Source organism: Rhinopithecus roxellana, chromosome 19 (genome assembly GCF_007565055.1).
Source record: "Rhinopithecus roxellana isolate Shanxi Qingling chromosome 19, ASM756505v1, whole genome shotgun sequence".
Classification (NCBI taxonomy): Eukaryota; Metazoa; Chordata; class Mammalia; order Primates; family Cercopithecidae; genus Rhinopithecus; species Rhinopithecus roxellana.
The window spans coordinates 21,252,317-21,278,584 of record NC_044567.1 but is presented as its reverse complement, the minus strand read 5'-3'; the positions used below and the strand labels follow the sequence as shown (position 1 = coordinate 21,278,584).

The following is a 26,268-nucleotide window of genomic DNA, read 5'->3' as shown; positions in this document are numbered from 1 at the left end:
AAACATTGATAAATAAAAACAATCTAGTGTTACTATGTACTGACATTCTCAGTTACAGAGAATTGTGTTTCTAGAGAAAAAGGAGAGCTCTATTAACAGCTCTTTATTGGGGACTGGCCCTGCTAGAAACAGAATATAACTTCCTGACAATCTGATGAATCAGTTCAAAAAAACTTACTACGAAGTTGACAACCCCTGGAAAATTCCTATCAATCATCACGATAGTTAAAACCATGTTAGTCAAAGTAGTGCAAAGACCGAAATTCCTCAACCTAATTCTTACTCACTAGCTCTCAATAAAAGACCTAGCAGGTAGAAGTGGCCGGGTGTAGTGGTTCATGTCTTTAATCCCAGCACTTTGGGAGGCTGAGGCATGCGGATCACTTCAGGCCAGGAATTCAAGACCAGCCTGGCCAACATGGCGAAACCCAGTGTCTACCAAAAACAACAAAAATTAGCTAGGCATGAGGGCACGTACCTGTAGTCCAACCTATTCAGGAGGCTGAGGCAGGAGAATCTCTTCAACCTGGGAGGCAGAGGTTGCAGTGAGCTGAGATTGTACCACTGCATTCCCATTTGGGCGACAGAGAGAGACTCTATCTCAAAAAAATAAAAATAAAAATAGGCTGGGCGCGGTGGCTCACCCCTCTAATCCCAGCGCTTTGGGAAGCTGAGGCGGGTGGATCATGAGGTCAGGAGTTCAAGCCAGCCTGGCCAACATGGTGAAACTCCATCTCTACTAAAAACACAAAAAATTAGCCGGCTTGGTGGCAGGTGCCTGTAATCCCAGCTACTTGGGAGGCTGAGGCAGAAGAATTGCTTGAACCCAGGAGGCAGAGGTTGCAGTGAGCTGAGACCGCACCACTGCGCTCCAGTTTGGGCAACAGAGCAAGACTCCGTCTCAAAAAAATAAAAAAGAAAGACCTAGTAGAACATGAAAAATTTGATGGGAACATACACGATTTCTGAAAAATACATCATTTATGACTTCCTCAACAAAGCTTTGAGTCCAGTGACATAGGAAAAGTCAAAGCAGTCTTGGCTAAAATCATTCTTGCTCTTTTCAGAACATAATCAGCAAAACTAACAAGACAGACCAATAAATAATAAGTAGACCATTAAACTCTCTCTTACCTTATGTGCAAGGCCAGGCCATCCTGTAGGCTAGAGATCCCCAAATCAGAGAGTGTATCTGAGCCAATAGAAGCAGGTGATAAAGAACCCTCCTTCTCCTCCAGTAGGTCCAGCTTCACCAGGTTGCTGATCTCATCCTCTGAGTTATCTTCAGACACAGAACCAATTATGAATCGAGAGTGCTGGTTCAGCTCCAGAGGTTTGGCCAAGGGAGATGGTTCATCCATTATTCCTCCAAAATGAGCTCTTAGAGCTATGGAGAAAATGAAGTGAGAAAGGCAGGTTATGAATAATAATCTATATCTGAGGTCAGTCAGAGGTTATATCTAACAGACCACAGCTGAGACTTGGAGGCAAGGCAGTTTGAGAACTAACTTCCTTGGCTATTTTATTTCAGGGCCTTTAATTTCTATAAGGGAGGAAAATTGAGATCATGATAACTATGCCCATAAATTAAAACCAGTTCCCTTTTCCTCAAAGAAATTTTTCTCAAAAACCTATAAGCTATTCCTAATCTCATTATCATTTGGTGGTGTCCAAGAAATAATTATGATCAATGGGGAAAACTTTGCAGTAGGCAAAAGCTGCTTGTTGTGATACTGCTATTTTGGTTGTTAGTAATAGGGGGAATAAATGGTAAGGGTTTGCATAGAGTGATGGTTGTTTGAAATGATATTTAAACTACATAACGCTCATCTGGCTTCAAACACTATATACTGAGAGGCTATAACTTTTATTTTATTATTTATTTATTTATTTGAGACAGGGTCTCACTCTGTCACCCACACAGCATGCAGTACTACAATCACGGTTCATTGCAGCCTCAAACTCTTTGGGCTCAAGTGATCCTCCTACCTCAGCCTCCCCAGTAGCTGGGACTACAGGCACGTGCCACCATGGCCGACTAATTCTATTTTTTTTTTTTTTTTTTTTTTGGAGACAGAGTCTCGCTCAGTCACCCAGGCTGGAGTGCAGTGGTGTGATCTCCACTCACTGCAAGCTCCGCCTCCCAGGTTCATGCCATTCTCCTGCCTCAGCCTCCCGAGTAGCTGGGACTACGGGTGCCCGCCACCACGCTCAGCTAATTTTTTTGTATTTTTAGTAGAGATGGGGTTTCACCGTGTTAGCCAGGATGGTCTTGATCTCCTGACCTTTCGCCTCGGCCTCTGAAAGTGCTGGGATTACAGCTGTGAGCCACAGCACCTGGCCCATTTTTTTTTTTTTTTTTCTTTTTTGAAATGGAGTTTCACTCTGTCTCCCAGACTGGAGTGCAATGGCGCAATCTCAGCTCACTGCAACCTCCGCCTCCTGGGTTCAAGCAATTCTCTGCCTCAGCCTCCCAAGTAGCTGGGATTACAGGTACCCACCATCATGCCTGGCTGATTTTTGTATTTTTAGTAGAGATGGGGTTTCACTATCTTGGCTAGGCTGGTCTTGAATTCCTGATCTCATGATCCACCCACCTCAGCCTCTCAGAGTGCTGGGATTACGGGCGTGAGCCACTGTGCCCAGCCTAATTTTTAAATATTTTATAGAAATGGGGACTCCCTATGTTGCCTAGGCTGGTCTTGAACTCCTGCGCTCAAGCAACCCTCTCACCTTAGGCTCCCAAACTGCTGGGATTACAGGCGTGAGCCACTGTGCCTGGCCTATGAATTTTACGTATGTGTATACTTTTAAAACAAACTCCAGATAGGTAATTTTTAATTAAAAACAAAAACTTTGCTTGTCCTCATCAGTTTTTTCTTAAATTATGCATTTTAAAATTTCACCCCAAAATGACTACTTTTGGCTCTAATGTGCTGACATTGATATAAGGAGAAAGTGAATCTATCACCAAATTTAAAATCTATAATCATCTCAAGTAAGTATAATTTTTCTAAAGATAGGGCCTTATTAGTTAGGATTAGATACTGCCAATAGCTAACTAAGAAACTAATTAACAGCAAACCATCATGGCACGTGTTTACCTATGTAACAAACCTGCATGTTCTGCACATGTATCCCAGAACTTAAAGTATTAAAAAAAAAAAAAAGAAAGAAAGAAAGAAAAAGAAACTAATTAATAAAGACCAAAACAGCAACATTCATTCTCTTTTATGGAATGAAGTGCTGCCCATAAAAATTTAAAAATTTTTTTAAAAACCAAAATAAGAGCTCACAATAAAAACCCAAACTAAATGAAACAATATTTATTCTGTCATCTCAAAAATCATATTTTAAAATTTCAAAACTACAGATCAACTCAGTATTAAATAGCTTGTACTCAGATCAATTATTTTAATTCAGAAAATAAGCCTGGGCACAGTGGTTCCCGCCTATAATCCCAACACTTTGGGAGGCAGAGGCAGGAGGATTGCTTGAGTACAGGAGTTCAAGACTAGCATGAGCATCAAAATGAGATCCCATCTCCACACACAAAAAAAAAGGTTGGCTGGACGTGGTGGCTCACACCTATAATCCTAGCACTTTGGTAGGTCGAGGCGGGTGGATCACCTGAGGTCGGGAGTTCGAGACCAGCCTGGCCAACATAGTGAAACCCCGTCTCTACTAAAAATACAAAAATTAGCTGGGTGTGGTGACACATGTCTATAATCCCAGCTACTCGGGAAGCTGAGGCAGGAGAATCGCTTTAATCTGGGAGGCCGAAGTTGCAGTAAGCCAAGATCATGCCACTGCACTCCAGCCTGGGCAACAGTTGTTTTGAGACAACTCTGTCTCAAAAAAAAAAAAAAAAAAAAAAAAAGACAAAGAAAAAAGATTAATTCAGGAGATAATAATTCCCATTTGTGGACCTTTTAGAGATTCTCTTGATTGATCCCGACCTCAACTTGTATACTGATGGAAGTTCCTTTGCAGAGAAAGGACTTCAAAAAGCGGGTTATGCAGTGGTCAGTGATAACGGAATACTTGAAAGTAATCCCCTCACTCCAGAAACTAGCGCTCAGCTGGCAGAACTAATAGCCCTCACTCGGGCACTAGATTTAGGAAAAGGAAAAAGGGTAAATATATATACGGACTCTAAGTATGCTTACCTAGTCCTCCATGCCCACGCAGCAATATGGAGAGAAAGGGAATTCCTAACTTCTGAGGGAACACCTATCAAACATCAGGAAGCCATTAGGAAATTATTACTGGCTGTATAGAAACCTAGAGGTGGCAGTCTTACACTGCTGGGGTCATCAGAAAGGAAAGGAAAGGGAAATAGAAGGGAACCGCCAAGCGGATATTGAAGCCAAAAGAGCTGCAAGGCAGGACCCTCCATTAGAAATACTTATAGAAGGACCCCTAGTATGGGGTAATCCCCTCTGAGAAACCAAGCCCCAGTACTCAGAAGAAGAAATGGAATGGGGACCCTCATGAGGACAGAGTTTCCTCCCCTCAGGATGGCTAGCCACCGAAGAAGGAAAAATACTTTTGCCTGCAGCTAACCGATGGAAATTACTTAAAACCCTTCACCAAACCTTTCACTTAGGCATTGATAGCACCCATCAGATGGCCAAATCATTGTTTACTGGACCAGGCCTTTTCAAAACTATCAAGCAGATAGTCAGGGCCTGTGATGTGTGCCAAAGAAATAATCTCCTGCCTTATCGCCAAGCTCCTTCAGGAGAACAAAGAACAGGCCATTATCCAGGAGAAGACTGGCAACTAGATTTTACCCACATGCCCAAATCTCAGGGATTTTAGTATCTACTAGTCTGGGTAGATACTTTCACTGGTTGGGCAGAGGCCTTCCCCTGTAGGACAGAAAAGGCTCAAAAGGTAATAAAGGTACTCGTTCATGAAATAATTCCCAGATTTGGACTTCCCTGAGGCTTACAGAGTGACAATGGCCCTGCTTTCAAGGCTACAGTAACCCATGGAGTATCCCAGGCATAGGTATACAATATCACTTACACTGCGCCTGGAGGCCACAGTCCTCAGGGAAGGTCGAGAAAATGAATGAAACACTCAAACGACATCTAAAAAAGCTAAGCCAGGAAACCCACCTCGCATGGCCTGCTCTGTTGCCTATAGCCTCACTAAGAATCCGAAACTCTCCCCAAAAAGCAGGACTTAGCCCATACGAAATGCTGTATGGATGGCCCTTCCTAACCAATGACCTTGTGCTTGACCAAGAGACGGCCAACTTAGTTGCAGACATCACCTCCTTAGCCAAATATCAACAGGTTCTTAAAACATTACAAGGAGCCTGTCCCCAAGAAGAGGGAAAGGAATTATTCCACCCTGGTGACATGGTATTAGTCAAGTTCCTTCCCTCTAATTCTCCATCCCTAGATACATCCTGGGAAGGACCCTACTCAGTCATTTTATCTACCCCAGCTGCGGTTAAAGTGGCTGGAGTGGAGTCTTGGATACATCACACTCGAGTCAAACCCTGGATACTGCCAAAGGAACCCGAAACTCCAGGAGACAACGCTAGCTATTCCTGTGAACCTCTAGAGGATCTGTGCCTGCTCTTCAAACGACAACTGGGAGGAAAGTAACTAATATCGTAAATCCCCATGGCCCTCCCTTATCATATTTTTCTCTTTACTGTTCTCTTACCCCTTTCACTCTCACTGCAACCCCTCCACGCCGCTGTACGACCAGTAGCTCCCCTTACCAAGAGTTTCTATGGAGAATGCGGCGTCCGGGAAATATTGATGCTTCATTGTATAGGAGTTTATCTAAGGAAACCCCCACCTTCACTGCCCACACCCATATGCCCCACAACTGCTATAACTCTGCCAGCCCTTGCATGTATGCAAATACTCATTATTGGACAGGGAAAATGATTAATCCTAGTTGCCCTGGAGGACTTGGAGCCACTATCTACTGGACTTACTTCACCCATACCGGTATGTCTAATGGGGGTGGAGTTCAAGATCAGGCAAGAGAAAAACACGTAAAGGAAGTAATCTCCCAACTGACCCGAGTACATAGCACCCCTAGCCCCTACAAAGAACTGGATCTCTCAAAACTACATGAAACTCTCCGTACCCATACTCGCCTGGTAAGCCTATCTAATACCACCCTCACTGGGCTCCAGGAGGTCTCGGCTCAAAACCCTACTAACTGTTGGATGTACCTCACCCTGCACTTCAGGCCATACATTTCAAACCCTGTACCTGAACAATGGAACAACTTCATCACAGATATAAACACCACTTCCGTTTTAGTAGGATCTCTTGTCTCCAATCTGGAAATAACCCATACCTCAAACCTTACCTGTGTAAAATGTAGCAATACTATAGACACAACCAACTCCCAATGCATCAGAGGGGTAACTCCTCCCACAAGAAGTCTGCCTATCCTCAGAAATATTTTTTGTCTGTGGTACCTCAGCCTATCGTTGTTTGAATGGCTCTTCAGAATCTATGTGCTTTCTGTCATTCTTAGTGCCCCCTATGACCATCTACACTGAACAAGATTTATACAATCATGTCGTACCTAAGCCCTGCAACAAGTACTCATTCTTCCTTTCATTATCGAAGCAAGAGTGCTAGGTGGAGTAGGTACTGGCATTGGCGGTATCACAGCCTCTACTCAGTTCTACTACAAACTGTCTCAAGAACTAAATGGTGACATGGAATGGGTCGCCGACTCCCTAGTCACCTTGCAAGATCAACTTAACTCCCTAGCAGCAGTAGTCCTTCAAAATCGAAGAGCTTTAGACTTGCTAACCGCCGAAAGAAGGGGAACCTATTTATTTTTAGGGCAAGAATGCTGTTATTATGTTAATCAATCCGGAATCGTCACCGAGAAAGTTAAAGAAATTTGAGATCGAATACAAAGTAGACCAGAGGAGCTTCAAAACACTAGACCCTGGGGCCTCCTCAGCCAATAGATGCCCTGGATCCTCCCCTTCTTAGGACCTCTAGCAGCTATAATATTGCTGCTCCTCTTTGGACCCTGTATCTTTAGTCTCCTTGTTAAGTTTGTCTCTTCCAAATCGAAGCTGTAAAACTACAAATAGTTCTTCAAATGAAGCTCTAGATACAGTCCATGACTAAGATCTACCACGGACCCCTGGACCAGCCTGCTAGCCCATGCTCCGATGTTAATGACATGGAAGGCACCCCTCCCAAGGAAATCTCAACTGCACAACCCCTCCTACGCCCCAGTTCAGCAGGACGCAATTAGAGCGGTCATTAGCCAACCTCCCCAACAGCACTTGGGTTTTCCTATTGAGAGGGGGGAAGTGAGGGACAGGACTAGCTGGATTTCCTAGGCCGACTAAGAATCCCTAAGCCTTGCTGGGAAGGTAACTGCATCCACCTTTAAACACGGAGCTTGTAACTTAGCTCACACCTGAACAATCAGGTAGTAAAGACAGCTCACTAAAATGCTAATTAGGCAAAAACAGGAGGCAAAGAAATAGCCAATCATCTGTTGCCTGAGAGCACAGTGGAAGGGACAATGATCGGGATATACACCCAGCCATTCGAGCCAGCAATGGCTACCCTCTTTGGGTCCCCTCCCTTTGTATGCTGTGTTTTCACTCTATTAAATCTTGCAACTGCAAATAAATAAATAAATAAATAAATAAATAAATAAATCCCAACTGTGATTTTGAGGTGCTCTAAGATACGGTACATTAATAGATAATAAATGTATTATTAATAACTCTGTATGCTATAACCCACTGTGAAGTATGAAAGTAGGTGGACAATAGTGCTTGATATCAGATGAGAAACCATCAATACTTTAAAATGTTTGGGAATCACCACTGAACATGTGAAAATTACATATGCACGATTGTTCTGGTGTAATTCCTGAGTCACAGTTTATTCATTTACAGAGACAAACAGCATTTATAAACGTTAGAGTAGTGTGGTCCTCAAAGTGTGGTCCGTGGACCAGTGGCATCCCCTGGGAACTTGCTAGAAGTGCAAATTCTTGGGCCCTACCCCAGACCAACTAACCGTATCAGAACCTACAGGTCAGCATCCGTTAATCTATGCTTTCACAAGCCCTAAAGGTTGAGAATCACTGTGGTACAAGAATAAAACAGTAATTAACAAATTGGCAGGACTGCTAAAACAAAACTAAAGAAAACCTATACCAGCCTGGGCACCATAGTGAGATCCCATCTCTAAAAAAAATTTTTTTGAATTAGCTGGGTGTGGTGGCATACACCTGTAGTCCCAGCTACTGGGGAGGCTGAGGTGGGAGAATCGTTTGAGCCCAGGAGCTCAACACTGCAGTGTGCTGTGATAGCACCACTGTACTCCAGCCTTGGTGACAGAGCAGGACTCTGTCTCAAAAAACAAAAAGAAAACTACAGACATTTTCTTTTTTGGGGGGCGGGGGAAGAGTCTTGCTCTGTCACTCAGGCTAGAGTGCAGTGGCATGATCCTCGTTCACTGAAGCCTCAAACTCCTAGGCTCAAGCAATCCTCCTGCCTCAACCTCCCAAATAGCTGGGACTACAAGCATGTACCACTATGCCTGGCTACTTTTTGTTTTTTTGTACAGACAGAGTCTCCACATGTTGCCTAGCCTAGTCTCAAACTCCTGAGCTCAAGTGATCCTCCCACCTTGGCCTCCCAGAGGGTTGGGATTATAGGTGTGAGCCACTGAGCCCAGCCTAACATTTCCTGAATGTGAACTGGAGATTACTTTAGCTAACTTTTATCTTTAAAACTAAAATCAGCTGGGCGTAGTGGCTCACGCCTGTAATCCCAGCACTTTGGGAGGATGAGGCAGGTGGATCACGAGGTCAGGAGATCGAGACCATCCTGGCTAACACAGTGAAACCTCATCTCTACTAAATATACAAAAAATTAGCTGGGCGTAGTGGCGGGCACCTGTAGCTGGAGAATGCCGTGAACCCAGGGGGCGGAGATTGCAGTGAGCAGAGATCACGCCACTGCACTCCAGCCTGGGCTACAGAGTGAAACTCCATCTCAAAAATAAAATAAAATAAAATAAAACTAGAATCAAATATAAAAGTATCATGCAACGTGAGCCAAGGTCGCCACTACACTTCAGCCTGGTGACAGAGCGAGACTCCATCTCAAAAAAAAAAAAAAAAAAAAGTATCATGCAACAGAAAAAATTTACTGTCTAAATTTACTATACATTTCTCCCTTGAAATATTAGGTCTTAAAAAAAGTTCAAGACCAGCCTGCTCAACATGGGCAAACCCCACATCTACTAAAAATACAGGCCAGGTGCAGTGGCTCATACCTGTAATCCCAGCACTTTGGGAGGCCGAGGCGGGTAGATAACCTGAAGTCAGAAATTTGAGACCAGCCTGGCCAACATGGCAAAACCCCGTCTCTACTAAAAATACAAAAATTAGCCGGGCGTGGTGGCGTGTGCCTGTAATCCCAGCTACTCAGGAGGCTGAGGTAAGGAGAATCGCTTAAACCTGGGAGGTGACAGAGGGAAGACTCTTAAAAAAAAAAAAAAAAAAAAAAAAAAAAAAAACCTTTAAAGGGCTCCCATTATTTTTGGCCAGGCACAGTCGCTAATGTCTGTAATCCCAGCACTTTGGGAGGCCAAGGAGGGTGGATCACCTGAGATCAGGAGTTCAAGACCAGCCTGGTCAACATGGTGAAACCCCATCGTTACTAAAAATACAAAAAATTAGCCAGGCGTGGCAGTGGGCACCTGTAATCCCAGCTACTTGGGAGGCTGAGGCATGAGAATCGCTTGAACCCAGGAGGCAGAGGTTGCAGTGTGCTGAGATTGCGCCACTACACTCTAGCCTGGGTGACAGAGACTCCCTCCGCCTCAAAAGGAAAAAAAAAGAAAGGAAGAAAAAAAGGCAGAGAGGGAGGGAAAAGGGGAAAAGGGAGGGAAAAAGGAAGAAAGGGGGAGGGAGGGGAACGTTCCAACAGACTGACCACACTGAAGAACATCAAAAGTTACAACAGCAAAAAGCCTATTTCACATTTACAGCAGTAAATAGTTAAGTTTAAAAATAACAGTAGATCCAAAAAATAAAATCCCATCCCAACTAACAGAACATAATGGGTGCCTTCTTCACAAGGTAAATAAACAAGGCACTCAGGTGCAGATTCCAGCTTGCAGTCTGACTGAAGTTAGGTGACCACACAAAAGAGAAAATCCACAAAAAAAAAGGCAGAATTCTTTGATTCCATGGGAGAAGAAAAAGAAAGAGTTAATAAAACATGGTTTCTGGGCTAATAAGTGAGAGTCTCAATAAGGCCAGCCTCAAGTTCCTAGCTAAGAAGACCATGGAGGCAGCCTTCTCTAAACGGTTATGTAGATTGGAGGCAACTCAGTGTGAACAGCTAAAAAGCCTGTCCAGCAACTGTACTGAATAGTATTTCCCAGGCACGAGCCTACAGACCAACAGAAAAGAGAGGTCATGTATGGAAAATCACTGAGTAGCTGTCCAGACACTCTAGAAGCTACTCCACAGCCTGTCTCACTTCCACTGATTCTAATCCTGAATTAAAGAGAGAACATAGTTGAGTACCATTGTTAGACTCTTTGTTCACTTCAGGTTATCCACCCTAAATCTGCCTATATTATTTTGTGGAAGTCAACTTTTAACACAAAAGCCTACAGTTTGATATTTTACAACATGAACAAAATTTTTATCACATTGTAAACAAGAAGGAGTATTATTTGTAACTGACCTCTTATAATTCTTACTGTCTGAGTAGATATCCACCTCCAAAAAGAACTAAAGAGAAAAAGAGAGAAAGATTTTAAGGTTTGTTTTTTTTTTAAGAAACAAACTTTTGTCAATTCCTGTTTTGCTCAGCATAATACAAAGGTAATAATATACAAAGTATCTATTTTTCTGGTCAAATCTATTATTTAACTTAAAGCACAAGGTTTAACAGTTTAACTATTATTTGTTCAATTCTGTAAATCAAACACATTACATACTTTATTGTTTATGAAAATATTAAACAATAGAACAAGCTTACCATTTCACAAGGTGGCTTTTCCTATTGTATACTCGATGAATACATTTCAACATTTTCATTTCTAATATTTCATCAAAAAAGAGGTAGTGGGGAGAAAAGAACCACTAGATTCTCTACAATTCACTTAACCTCTGATTATGTTTCCAAGCGGCTGCACCTACCCACAAAGGTTGGGAGCCAGGGGGAAGACAGAGCACCATTATACTAAGTCCCTAAACTGTAAGAGATCAAAGAGTCTCTAGCAGCTCCCCAAATCCTGGGTTTCCTTCTTAAGCCTGACAATTTAAATGTATCTAGGGTAGAAATTCTCAACTCTGATTATGTTTAAGAATCACCTGTGGAGCTTTTAAAACTTGTACAAAGTCTAAACTCTACCCTAGACCTGCTGAATCAGAATTGCAGCTGGAGGCCCAGGGATATCAACTTTAAGTTCCACAGTTAATTGACACTGATGCAAATACACCGTTGAGAACCACTGGTTCAGGACAGAGAAGAAACAAAAGGAAAGAACCTCTCACACTGATAGGGAAATCTAAAACTTCCAAGAGAGGACCCCTAAATGACAAGGGACAAGATTTAGGATATTAGGACTTATCCAGTTATGGAGTCTGCGCTAGTATTATTCCCTACAATTGAGAAGAGGAAGGAAAAAGTTTAGATCATGTAACCAAAGATGCAGTGAAGCTGGAGTTAAAACCTAGGACCAACCAAGCTCAAACTTCGACTCTGTCAAGTATTGCAAGTGACTGCAGACTTGAACGGGTCACTTAACATCTCTGTATATTTTACAGACAAGCCTCCTCATCTGTAAAAATAAAAAAGAAAGTCTTCAGTGGTGTGCACCTATAGTCCCAGCTACTTGGGAGGCTGAGGCGGAGGTGTGCTAGAGTACAGGAGTTGGAGGCTGCGGTGTGCTATGATCACACCTGTGAAAAGCCAATGCACTCTAGCCTGGGCAACATAGCAAGACCCCATTTCAAAAATAAATAAATTAATGAATAATTAAGTTTAAAGAAGGTCATTTGTACGTCATGGGACTGCTGTGAAAACTAAGAATATATGAAACGATTTTGTAAACTATAATGCAATAGGCCAGTGTTTTTCAAATTATGGGTTACCACCCAGCAAAACATTAAGAAATCAATTTAGCAAGTTATAACCAATATTTTGAAAATGAAATAAGATAGAAATGTTAAGATATACCATAGTTTATGAGAGTATCTGTAGTTTTATAAATTTTTGTTTCAGTTATATATAGGTCATGATGTAAATGACATTTTATTACGAGTTGTGTCAAAAACGTCTTAAAGCAGCCAGATGTGGTGGCTCACACCTGTAATCCCAGCACTTTGGGAGGCCAAGATGGGCAGATCGCCTGAGATCAGGAATCAAAACCAGCTGGGCCAACATGGTGAAACTTCGTCTTTACTAAAAATACAAAAATTAGCCAGGTGTGGTGGTGTGTGCCTGTAATCTCAGCTACTCCGGAGGCTGAGACAGGAGAATCACTTGAACCCGAGAAGTGGAGGTTGCAGTGAGCACCCCACTGCACTGCAGCCTGGGCAGCAGAGCAAGACTCTGTCTCAAAAAAAAAAAAAAGTCTTAAAGCCACAACTAATCCTTACTCCCTCACTCCCTCCAGTTTATAACCTCACTAGACAGCAAAGACAGTCAGTTAAGTACATAAACCAATGATTCTTAAAACTGTCTCAACTGTTGGAAATTTGATAAAAGCTATGGACCTTTTCTTGACAAAAATGTACCTTCATACAAAATGTTCCTTGCATGCAGGTTTGGGATTCCTAAACTCCTGCCCGGAATTAGGTTAAGACCTCTTTCTCCAGAAAGAGGACTAAAAAAGAAGCTGACCTTTGGGGAAGGTTCGTATAATTGCTGTCTTAGTTCTAAAACAAGGCCTTTTTCCAGATCTAGTCTGTCTATTCAAATAAAAATTATTTTCTTCATTATATAAAATTGTTGACAATGCCAAATTCTCTTTTATTTAAAAAATATATCATGTGGCCAGGTGCAGTGGCTCACATCTGTAATCCCAGCACTTTGGGAGGCGACGATGGGCGGATCACTTGAGGTTAGGAGTTCGAGACCAGCTGGCCAACATGGTAAAACCCTGTCTGTACCATAACTACAAAAATCAGCCAGGGATGGTGGCAGGCACCTGTAATCCCAGCCACCGGGGAGGGTGAGGAAGGAGAATGGCTTGAACCCAGGAAGCAGACGTTGCAGTGAGCTGAAAATGCACCACTGCACTCCAGGCTGCGGAGAAAATAAGACTCTCTCTCAAAAAAAATATATATATATATATATTTAATATATATACATATATGTACTTTTTAAATACATACATACTATATATACACTATATATATAATGTATTCTTCAGCTTTTATTTGGAGACTCTTGAAAATTTTTGCAGAAGGCTCCCAAACTGTGCCTTATGTTCCTGAAAATGCGGTAAAGCTAACTACAGCTAATGTATTTAAGAGTCAGCCTGGGCTAGGAGTGGTGGCTCATGCCTGTAATCTCAGCCATTTGGGAGGCTGAGGTGGGAAAATCCCTTGAGCCCAGGAGATCGAGACCAGCCTGGACAATATGACAAAACCCCATCTCTACCAAAAAAAAAAAAATTAGCTGGATGTGGTAGCACATGACCATGGTCCCAACTACTTGGGAGACTGAAGTGGGAGGATCACTTGAGCCTAGAAGGTTGAGGCTGAAGTGCCACTATACTCCAGCCTGGCCAACAGAATGAGACCTTGTCTCAAAAAAAAAAAAAAAATCTGCCTGCATTTCATTCAGAGATTTTTTTCTTTTTCTTTTTCTTTTTCTTTTTATTGAGTCAGAGTCTCAATCTGTCACCCAGGCTGGAGTGCAGTGGTACAATCTCAGCTCAATGCAACCACTGCCTCTCGGGTTCTAGCGATTCTCCTGCCTCAGTCTTCCAAGTAGCTGGAATTACAGATGCATACCACCATACCTGGCTGATTTTTGTATTTTTAGTAGAGACAGCATTTCACCATGTTGGCCAGGCTGGTCTCGAACTCCTGACCTCAGGTGATCCACCTGCCTCAGCCTCCCAAAGTGCTGGGATTATAGGCGTGAGCCTCTGCGGCCAGCCCAGATATATTTTTCTAAATAAATACAACAGATGTTACCAAATTTAGTTAGCATATTCTACTTGAACTCAAATTACACTGTATTTTCCAAGCAATTCTAATAAAGAGGCAGCAATTAGTTTTTGTAGCCACTGATAAAACTATACAAGCTTATACAACATGTCCTTGCCTCTCAAGTCATAGTAAGTTCACTTAAATGTTTTCAAAGAAGCCCAGTGCAGTGGTTCACGCCTGTAATCCCAGTACTTTGGGAGGCCAAGGCAGGTGGATCACGAGGTCAGGAGTTCAAGGCCACCCTGGTCAAGATGGTGAAACCCTGTCTCTACTAAAAATACGAAAATTAGCCAGTGTGGTGGCGGGTGCCTGTAATCCCAGCTACTTGGGAGGCTGAGGCAGAGAACTGCTTGAAACCAGAAGGTGGAGGTTGCAGTGAGCCAAGATTAAGCCACTGCACTCCAGCCTGGGCGACAGAGTGAGACTCTGTCTCAAAAACAAACAAACAAACAAAAGATGTTTTCAAAGAGAATAAGTGAATTTGCCTTTTTCATTTTGTCATTTATTTTTTAATGAATTTTATTTTTTAATTCAGTGATTCATAGAAGGATTACAGAGAATTTTATTTTAAAAACTATTTTAATTTACCACAAGTTTTAAATTTTAAAATAACAAGAACTTGCATTCCAAATAGTGAAACAGATGCTGATTATTCAAAGATAAATAAGATTTGTCCCTAGCTAAGTGGCTATAGACATCTAAATATACAATTACAGTAGTATAATAATCTCTGAAAACACTTACAAAAAATATAAATAAAAAAAGATAAAAAATAAAAAAGAACTTAAAAAATTTTTTTAAAAAGAAAAAAAACCCTCTAGGCCAGGTGTGGTGGTTCACACCTGTAATCCCACTACTCTGGGAGGCTGAGGCAGGAGGATGGCTTGAGCCGACGAGTTTGAGACCAGCCTGGGCACCATGGTGAGAACCTATCTCTAAAAAAAATTGTTTTAAGTTAAAATAATAACGTAATTTAAAAATAATAATCTCTAGGTGTAGAAACACAAAAGAAGGGTACTTTGTCCAAACTTGGAGGTGGAGTAGGAAGATATTAGAAATGAATCTGGAAAGATAAGCAAGGAGGGAGAGGAAGAAGCATTCCATGTAGAAGGGACATTTGAATAAGAACCAGATGGCAGAAGATGCAAACTTACGAGAAATACTGGATATGAATGGTTATAACAGAGCTCGAGGTCATTTCCTTCAGGAGCCAGCTAGAAGTTTTTTTTGTTGCTGTTTGTTTTTTGAGACAGGGTCTCTCTCTGCCACCCAGGCAGTTTTCTTGGCTATGAACAGTGATCATAGCTCATAGCAGCCTCAAACTCCCAGGCTCAAGTGATTTTCCTAGGTCAGACTCCAAAGTAGCTAGGACTATAGGCACACGCCACTACAGCTGGCTAACTTCTTTTATTTTTAGTAGAGACAAGCCTGAACTTTAGTTTGAGACCAGCCTGAACTTGCTATGTTGTTCAGGCTGGTCTCAAACTCTTGGGCTCAAACAATCCTCCTACCTCGGCCTTCCAGTTTTGGGATTACAGGCATGAACCACCATGCCCAGTCGCTTTTTGTTTTTTTATAAACCAAGAGAGTATTCTTTTAGGGTACAGCAGTCAGAGGAAATATCATAATGTAACTCTCTGTCCCATTTCTCAGTCCAGGGATGTATAATATTTTTCAAGGATGTAGCTGGTAAAAGCTCTCATATCTTTCAAGAAATCTTTAAATAGACGGCCGGGCACGGTGGCTCAAGCCTGTAATCCCAGCACTTTGGGAGGCCGAGACGGGCGGATCACGAGGTCAGGAGATCGAGACCATCCTGGCTAACACGGTGAAACCCTGTCTCTACTAAAAATACAAAAAAACTAGCCGGGCAAGGTGGCGGCGCCTGTAGTCCTAGCTACTCGGGAGGCTGAGGCAGGAGAATGGTGTGAACCCGGGAGGCGGAGCTTGCAGTGAGCTGAGATCTGGCCACTGCACTCCAGCCTGGGTGACAGAGCAAGACTCCGTCTCAAAAAAAAAAAAAAAAAAAAAAAAGAAATCTTTAAATAAATCTTGCCAAACTTCTGAAGAAAGACAGTGGGTTGGGCTGGGCATGGCAGCTCACACCTGTAATCACAGCACTTTGGGAGGATGAGAAGGGTCGACTGCTTGAGGTCAGGAATTCGAGACCAGCTAGGCCAACATGGTGAAACTCCGTCTCTACTAAAAATACAAAAATTAGCTGGGCGTGGTGGCATGCACCTATAATCCCAGCTACTTGGGAGGCTGAGGCAGGAGAATCGCTTGAAACCAGGAGGCAGAGGCCACAGTGAGCTGAGATCATGCCACTGCACTCCAGCCTGGGTGACAGAACAAGACTCTTTCTCAAAAAAATAAATAAAAATAAATAAATAAACTAAAAAGATATAACCCACAAAAAGACCAAAAAAGAAATTAAAAAGTCTGGGTAGACAACAGGAAGACAATTTTCTTAGAAAGCAGACAGAAGAGCAATAAATGACTAGGCAAGCCCAAGAAAACTGAATCATAGCCCAACTGTGGTAAACTTACAATCAACACAATTTATATCATAGAGTCTCCAAAATGTTCAGAAAGTGGAAGTGAAAGAGAGCTAAAGAAAATAAGGAGGATTGGTTGAAATTGTTTCCGAAGCTTCAGATCATTAGATGTTTCTCCCCAGTTAGTGAAGTCAGGTGCCTGCTGCTACCATCCTGAGACTTTAGGTTTATTCTCTAGAAAGGGTTAAACAGAGGGTTTCTAGATTGGGGGATACCAGCAACAGTAAGGGGCAGGGTACAATACTGAAAATGAATAAATTATGTCAATATATTGAGTAAGATTTCCTGGTCCTCTTTCCCTAATTGTCACCCTCCCAGAGAGAGATTAGAGGATCCTTCTTTTTTTTCGAGACAGAGTCTCACTCTGTTGCCCAGGCTGGAGTCCAGTGGCATGATCTCGGCTCACCGCAACCTCTGCCTCCCAGGTTCAAGAGATTCTTCTGCCTCAGCCTCCCGAATAGCTGGGACTACAGGCCCGCACCACCACGCCTGGCTAATTTTTGTATTTTTAGTAGGGACGAGGTTTCACCATATTGGCCAGGCTGGTCTTGAACTCCTGACCTCGTGATCCACCTGCCTCGGCCTCCCAAAGTGCTGGGATTATAGGTGTGAACCACCATGCCCAGCCCAGAGGATCCATCTTTGGAGAATCTGACCAGCTCAAGGAGAAAAAAAAACCTAAAGTTACTAACATCAACGTCCCTAATTGAGTTGCCCAACCAGATTATAATGTAGTAAGCTAACCATCTCTAATCAGCTTTCAATACTTCCTCTTAAATATAAACAGACAATAAAGATTACCAGATGTCTGAGAAAAACTTCACGAAAGACTAAAAACAAATAACTACCTGTAGATTTTTAAAAATGCAACTTGAAGAAAAGAGATTACAGGGAACAAGAAACCATTAAAAACTACAGGGGTCGAGGGGAGGGAAGCAACTTCACCACCTGTGTGGTATTTTCCCAAAAAACCCATGACCCTAGTCTAATCATGAGAAAATATCAGACAAATTTGAATTTAGGGACATTCTATAAAATACTTGACCAGTACTATTCAAAATCACTAAGCCATTACAAAAAAGGAAAGACTAAGAAACTGTAACAGATCAGGGGAGATTAATGAGACATGACCACTAAATACAATGTGGTATCCTACATTAAATGATGGAATAGAAAAAAAGCCACTGAAAAAGAAAAGGTACAGAAGGCCAGCATGGTGGTTCATGCCTGTAATCTCAACACTTTGGGAAGCCTAGGCAGGAGGATCACTTGAGGTTAGGAGTTTCGGATTACAATGAGCCATAATGGAGTCCCTGTACTCTAGCCTGGGTGACAGAAAGGGACCCTATCTCTGGAGGAAAAAAAAGAAAAAAAACAGGAAATACAGTTTTATAGTTTAGTTACTATTATACCAATGTTAATTTTATAGTTTTGACTAAAGTATTATGGCTAGCTGGGCAGGGAGGCACGCACCTGTAATCCCAGCTACTTGGGAGGCTGAGGTGGGAGAATCACTTGAACCCAGGAGGCAGGGGTTGCAGTGAGCCAAGATTGTGCCACTGCACTCCAGCCTGACCGACAGAGCAAGACTCTCTCTCAAAAAAAAAAAAAAAAGTATTATGGCTATGTAAGTAAGATATTAACAATTGCCTACTTGAGGGTAGCAGATGGGAGGAGGGAAACGATAAGAAAAAATATCTTTTGAGGCCAGACGTGGTGGCTCATGCCTATAATCCCAGCACTTTGGGAGGTTGAGGCGGGCAGATCACCTGAGGTCAGGAGTTTGAGACCAGCCTGGCCAATGTGGTGAAACCCCATCTCTATTAAAAATACAAAAATTAGCTGGGCGTGGTGGCACACACCTGTAATCCCAGCTACTAGGGAGGCTGAGGCACAAGAATCGTTTGAACCCAGGAGGCGGAGGCTACAGTAAGTTGAGATCGTGCCACTGCACTCCAGCCTGGGTGACAGAGCAAGACTTCATCTCAAAAAAGAAAAAAAAAGAAAAAATATCTATTAATACTAGGCCTAATTAGTATCTGGGTGATGAAATTATCTGTACAACAAATGCCCATGAGTTTACATATATAACAAATCTGTACATGTACCCCTAAACCTAAAATAAAAGTAAAAAAAAAAAAGGATATTAACGATTAGTAATCCCTGAGCAAGAGTACGCAGGAACTCTATGTTCTACCTTTGCAACTTTTCTGTAAGTCTAAAATTACTATCTTGGCTGGGTGAGGTGACTCATGCCTGTAATCCCAGAACCCTGGGAGGCTGAGGCGGGTGGATCACCTGAGGTCAGGAGTTTGAGACCAGCCTGGTCAACATAGTGAAACCCTGTCTCTACTAAAAATACAAAAATTAGCTGGGCACGGTGGCGAATGTCTGTAATCCTAGCTACTTGGGAGGCTGAGGCAGGAGAATCGCTTGAACCCAGAAGGCAGAGGTTGTGGTGAGCCGAGATCACACCACTGCACTCCAGCCTGGGCAACAGACCGAGACTCCATCTCAAAAATAGTAATTAATTAATTAATTAATTTTTAAAAAAAATTATTGGGCTGGGCGCAGTAGCTCACGCCTATAATCCCAGCACTTTGGGAATCCAAGGAGGGTGGATCATCTGAGGTCAGGAGTTGGAGACCTGCCTGACCAACATGGAGAAACCCCGTCTCTACTAAAAATACAAAATTAGCTGGGCATGGTGGTGCATGCCTGTAATCCCAGTTACTCGGGAGGCTGAGGCAGGAGAATCGCTTGAACCTGGGAGGTGGAGGTTGCAGTAAGCCGAGATCACGCCATTATACTCTAGCCTGGGCAGCAAGAGCAAAACTCTGTCTCAAAAAAAAAAAAAAATTACTATCTTGAAAAAAACCTGAAGTCTAAAGGGACCATTGTTATTATCCTGAAAGAGCTAAGAGAAGATATTATATACATAAAGCACAAATGGATTTTTTTTTTTTTGAGACAGGGTCTCACTCTGTCACGCAGGCTGGAGTGTAGTGACGTAATCACAGTTCACTATAGCCTTGACCTCCCGGGCTGATATGGTTTGGCTGTGTGCCCACCCAAATCTCATCTTGAATTCCCAGGTGTTGTGGGAGGGACCTGGTGGGTGGTAACTGAATCACTGGGGTGGGTCTTTCCCATGCTGTTCTTGTGATAGTGAGTAAGTCTCACAAGATCTGATGGTTTTAAAAATGCGAGTTTCCCTACACAATCTCTCTCTTCGCCTGCTAACATCCATGTAAGACGTGACTTGCTCCTCCTTGCCTTCTGCCATGATTGTGAGGCCTCCCCAGCCATATGGAACTGTAAGTCCATTAAACCACTTTCTTTTGTAAATTGCCCAGTCTCAGGTTTGTCTTTATCAGCAGCATGAAAATGGACTAATACAGTAAATTGGTACCAGTAGAGTGGGTGACTGTCTGAAAAGATACCCAAAAACGTGGAAGCGACTTTGGAACTGGGTAACAGGCAAAGGCTGGAACAGTTTGGAAGGCTCAGAAGAAGACAGGAAAATGTGGGAATGCTTGGAACTCCCTAGAAACTTGTTGAATGGCTTTAACCAAAATGCTGATAATGATATGGACAATGAAGTTCAGTCTGAGGTGGTCTCAGATGGAGATAAGGAACTTCCTAGGAGCTGGAGCAAAGATGACTCTTGTTATGTTTTAGCAGAGACTAGCAGCATTTTGCCCCTGGCCTACAGATTTGTGGAACTCTGAAGTTGAGAGAGGTGATTTAGGGTATCTAGTGGAAGAAATTTCTAAGCAGCAAAGCATTCAAGAGGTAACTTGGGCGCTGTTAAAGTCATTCAGTTTCAAAAGGGAATCAGATGGGGTGGAACCTTGCACAGAGCCCCTACTGGTACACTGCCCAGTGGAGCTGTGAGCAGTGGGTCACCATTCTCCAGACCCCGGGATGATAATATTCACCAACAGCTAGCACCATGCACCTGGAAAAGCTGCAGACACTCAATGCCAGCCCATGAAAGCAGCCAGGAGGAAGGCTCTATCCTACAAAGCCACGGGGGTGGGGCTGCCCAAGACCATTGGAACCCATCTCTTGCATCAGCATGACCTCAATGTTAGACACGGAATCAAAGGAGATCATTTTGTAGCTTTAAGATTTGATTGCCCTGGCCAGGCAATCAAATCTTAAATTACAGGTTTCACACCTGTAATCCCAGCACTTTGGGAGGCCAAGGCAGTTGGATCACAAGGTCAGGAGATCAAGACCATCCTGGCTAACACGGTGAAACCCTGTCTCTGCTAAAAACACAAAAAAATTAGCCAGGCGTGGTGGCGGGCACCTGCAGTCCCAGCTGCTCGGGAGGCTGAGGCAGGAGAATGGCGTGAACCTGGGAGGCGGAGCTTGCAGTGAGCCGAGATTGTGCCACTGCACTCTAGCCTGGGCTGCAGCAAGACTCTATCTCAAAAAAAAAAAAAAATGGATTTGACTGCCCTGCTAGATTATGGAATTGCATGGAGCCTGTAGCCCCTTTGTTTTGGTCAATTTCTCCCATTTGGAACGGCTATATTCACCCACTGCCTGTATTCCCATTGTATCTAGAATGTAAATAATTTGCTTTTGATTTTACAGGCTCATAGGTAGAAGGGACTTGCCTTGTCTCAGATGAGACTTGGGACTGTGGACTTTTGAGTTAAGGCTGAAATGAGTTAAGACTTTGAGGGACTGTTGCGAAGGCATGATTGGTTTAGAACTGTGAGAACATGAGACCTGAGAGGGGCCAGGGGCTGAATGATATGGTTTGGCTGTGTCCCCACCCAAATCTCCTCTTTAATTCCCACGTGTTATGGGAGGGACCTGGTGCGAAGTAATTGAATCCTGGGGGTGGGTCTTTCCCATGCTGTTCTCGTGTTAGTGAATAAGTCTCACGAGTTCTGGTGGTTTTAAAAACGGGAGTTTCCCTGCACAAGCTCTCTCTTTGCCTGCTTCCATCCATGTAAGACATGACGTGCTCCTCCTTGCCTGCCGCCATGATTGTGAGGTCTCCCTGGCCATATAGCACAGTAAGTCCATTAAACCTCTTTATGTTGTAAATTGTCCAGTCTCAAGTACGTCTTGATCAGCAGTGTGAAAACAGACTAATACACGGGCTCAAGTGATCCTCCTACCTCAGCCTCCTGAGTAGCCAGGACTAGGTGCACACCACCACACCCAGCTAGCTTTCTTGTAATTTTTGTGGAGATGGGATTTTGTCATGTTGCCCAGGCTGATCTCAACCTCCTGCTCAAGCGATTCTCCAGCCTCAGCTTCCCAAAATGTTAGGACTGCAGGTGTGAGTCACCACAGCTGGTCTGAAATATTTTTAAAATAACTGTTTTAGGCCAGGTGCAGTGGCTCCCACCTGTAATCCCAACACTTTGGGAGGTTGAGGCAAGAGGGCCACTTGAGTCCAAGAGTTCCAGACCAGCCTGAGCAATAAAGCATAATGCCATCCCTATTTATATATATACACAAAATTTAATAAGAAAGAATTTTGAAAAGCTAAAAATATGATCACAGCAACGAAAAAACTCAGAAGAAAACTCAGAAGATTGAAGAAAAGCTTTCACAAATCAGAATAGAAAGTCAAAGAAGGCCAGGTGTGGTGGCTCATGCCTGTAATCCCAGTACTTTGGGAGGCCAAGGCAGGCGGATAACCTGAGGTCAGGAGTTCAAGATCAGCCTGGCCAATAGGGTGAAACCCCAACCATACTAAAAATGCAAAAATTGGCCGGGTGTGGTGCTGCACACGTGTAATCCCAGCTACTTGGGAGGCTGAAGCAGGAGAACTGCTTGAACCCGGGAGGCAGAGGTTGCAGTGAGCGGAGACCATACCACTGCACTCCAACCTGGGCGACAGAGTGAGACTCCGTCTCTCAAAAAAAAAAGGATTCAAAGTGATGAACAACAGGAGAGAAAAAGAAGATTAGAGAACCTGTTCAGAAGGTCCAACGGAAGCTCCCAAAAGCAAGAACAAAACATAGGGCAAAAATTTTAATCTGGTAATCATGCCAGATTGCCATGGTCATTGATAGATTTCAAAGGCCCAACAAGTGCCTACCATAATGAATAAAAACGGACACCAAGGCACATAACTGAAATTTCAGAAACTGAACACAAGAAAAGATTCTACAAGCTTCCTGAGAGAAAAAAGTTCACATACAAATGATCAAGAATTTGAATGCCTTTCAGACTTATCAGAAATAACAACAGATGCTTGAAGGTTATTAAACAATGCCTTCAAAATTCTGAAGGAAAATTATTTTCAATGTAGAATTTTAGACACAACAGGTTGCTGATCAATTGTGAGGACAGGACATATTTTCAGATAGCAAAATCTCAAAATAATTACCTCTGAGAATAATGCAATTAGAAAACATAATTCACTTTACAAACACCAATGCAATAACTGATATTGGCAAATACCATAAATATATGTTAAAACCACTGGATAAAGGGTTTTCAGAAAACAACATATTCTTTATTATTATTATTTAGTTTTTTTTTTTTTTTGAGATGAAGTCTCACTCTGTTGCCCAGATGGGAGTGCTGTGGTGTGATCTCGGCTCACTGCAACCTCCACCTCCCAGACTCAAGCAATTATCGTGCCTCAGCCTCCCAAGTAACTGGGATTACAGGTGTGTTGCCCCAACATCTGGCTAATTTTTGTATTTTTAGTAGAGATGAGGTTTTGCCACATTGGCCAGGCTGGTCTCAAACTCCTGTCCTCAAGCAATCCATCTGCCTCGGCTTCCCAGAGTGCTGGGATTACAGGCATGAGCCACCATGCTTAGTGAAAACAACATATTCTTACATATATATAACATATATATTATATATACACATATCTTACATATATATTTTACATATATAAGATATATCCTACATATATATCTCTCTTACACATGTGTGTATGTATATATACATATCTTTATTTATTTTTTCTTTTTTTTGAGACAGTCTCACTCTGTTGCCCAGGCTGCAATGCAATGGCCCGATCTCAGCTCACTGCAACCTCCGCCTCCCAGGTTCAAACAATTCTCCTGCCTCGGCCTCCCGAGTAGCTGGGATTACAGGCACCCACCACCTCATCCAGCTAGTTTTTTTGTATTTTCAATAGAGACGGGATTTCCCCATGTTGGCCAGGCTGGTCTCGAACTTCTGACCTCAAGTGATCCGCCTGCCTCAGCCTCCCAAAGTGCTGGGATTACAGGCGTGAGTCACTGCACCTGGCCATATTCTTACATATTAATTACAAAAGGGAAAAGGTATTTTTACAATGGAGAAACCTGACAGATACCATCTTAACTAAGTATTCAAACTATATATCACCAATATTAGGACAAACTGACTTTATATACCTCTGGATGTGATGCAATAGAAGTATACAACAGGCTAGGCACAGTGGCTCATGCCTCTAATCCTGACACTTTGGGAGGCTGAGGCATTAGGACTGCTCAGGAGTTCAAGACCAGCCTGGACAACAAAGTGAGACTCCGTCTCTATAAAAAATAAAAAAATTAAAAATTAGCTGAGCATGGTGGCACATGCCTATGGTCCCAGCTACACAGAAGGCTGATATGGGAGGACTGCTTGATTCCAGGAGGTCAAGTCCGCAGTGAGCCATAACTGCACCACTGTACTCCAGCCTAGGCAACATAGTGAGCCCCTATCTCAAAAAAAAAAAAAAAAAAAAAAAAAAAAAAACAGAAAAAATTAGCTGGGTGTAGTGGCGCATGCCTGTAGTCTCAGCTATTTAGGATCCTTAGGTGGGAAGATCACCTAAGCCCAGGAGGTTGAGGCTGCATTGATCCGTGACTGTACCACTGCATTCCAGCATGGGCAAAAGAGCAAGACCCAGTCTCGAAAACAAAACAAGGAACAATCCAAAAAATGTGTTTCAGGCTAGGTGTGGTGGCTCGTGCCTGTAATCCTAGCACTTTGGGAGGCCGAGGCAGGTAAATCACCTGAGATCGGGAGTCTGAGACCAGCCTGACCAACATGGAGAAACCTGTCTCTACTAAAAATACAAAATTAACCGGGCGAGGTGGCACATGCCCATAATCCCAGCTACTGGGGAGGCTGAGGCAGGAGAATCGCTTAAACCTGGAAGGCGGATGTTGAGGTGAGCCAAGATCACACCATTGCACTCCAGCCTGGGTAACGAGAGCGAAACTCCATCTCAAAAAAAAAAAAAAAAAAGTTTTGTATAATAAATAGTTGGAGGGGAGGGAGAGAATATATATATTTGCTTGAAAATGCATAAAATCTCTAGAAGTTATTAAGAAATTAATAACACTAAACATAAATTAAAATATCCGATAATTATTAAAAAGAAATAAGAAATAATAACAGCCAGGCGCGGTGGCTCACACCTGTAATCCCAACACTTTGGGAGGACAAGGTGGGCAGATCACCTGACGTCAGGTGTTCAAGACCAGCCTGGCCAACACGGTGAAACTGGGATTACAGGCATGAGCCACCACGCCCGGCCCCCTTTTGTGCTTTTAAAATGTTGAACCAGGCCAGGTGCAGTAGCCCACACCTGTAATCCCAACACTCTGGGAGGCCGAGGTGGGCGGATCATCTGAGGTCAGGAGTTCTGGACCAGCCTGGCCAACATGGTAAAACCCTGTCTCTACTAAAAATACAAAAATTAGAGGAGGGTGGTGGAGCGTGCCTGTAGTCGCAGCTACTCAGGAACCTGAGGCAGGAGAATTGCTTCAACCTGGGAGGTGGAGATTGCAGTGCACTGAGATCACACCACTGCACTCCAGCCTGGGCAACAAAGCAAGACTCTGTCTCAAAATAAAATAAAATATAAAATAAAATGTTGAACCAGGCTGGGCACGGTGGCTCACGCCTGTAATCCCAGCACTTTGGGAGGCCGAGATGGGAGGATCACCTGATGTCAGGGGTTCAAGACCAGCCTGGCCAACATAGTGAAACCCCGTCTCTACTAAAAATATAAAAAATTAGCTGGGCATGGTGGCATATGCCTGTAAGCCCAGTTACTCAGGAGGCTGAGGCACGAGAATTGCTTGAACCCAGGAGGCAGAGGTTGCAGAGTCAAGATCCTGCCACCGCATTCCAATCTGGGGTGACAGAGTAAGACTCTGTCTCAAAAAAACAAACAAAACAAAATGTTGAACCACATGAATATATTGTCAACTGAAGATTTTAAATAAGTTTAATAAAAAGCTTTCCTCAATTAATTCCATGCTACTCTGATGATCCCTTATCTCGTATCTGTCAGAGTATTTAGCCAGACAACTGAAATGTTATTCACTTATTTCTTTAACATGGGTTACTATGTAATTGACTCTGGGTTATCTCCTAGATGAGGCTGGGGAAAGTTATTCTCTCTTCCAAAAACAACAAAAAAGAGAGAAATGGAGGTCTTGCTATGTTAACAAGGCTGGTCTTGTACTGCTGGCCTCAAGCAATCCTCCCATCTTGGCCTCCCAAAGTGCCC

The 26,268-nt window shown here is 43.0% G+C and overlaps 1 protein-coding gene across 4 annotated transcripts in view; it reads right to left on the bottom strand.

The window, feature by feature from the left end:
- Positions 1 to 26,268, bottom strand: part of ACACA (acetyl-CoA carboxylase alpha) — a 342,596-nt gene that overhangs the window by 249,018 nt on the left and 67,310 nt on the right. For 2 of the 4 annotated variants that reach the window (XM_030923247.1, XM_030923245.1), the window contains exons 2-3: positions 10,736 to 10,782; positions 1,135 to 1,387 (exon numbers count right to left, since the gene is read on the bottom strand). In XM_030923247.1, coding sequence (XP_030779107.1) covers positions 1,135 to 1,361 — 227 coding nt within the window. In that variant the 5' untranslated portion in view covers positions 1,362 to 1,387; positions 10,736 to 10,782. Of the gene's footprint in view, positions 1 to 1,134; positions 1,388 to 10,735; positions 10,783 to 17,307; positions 17,438 to 26,268 lie in introns of all 4 variants that reach the window. The other 2 variants (XM_030923246.1, XM_030923248.1) reach the window with 2 other exon arrangements.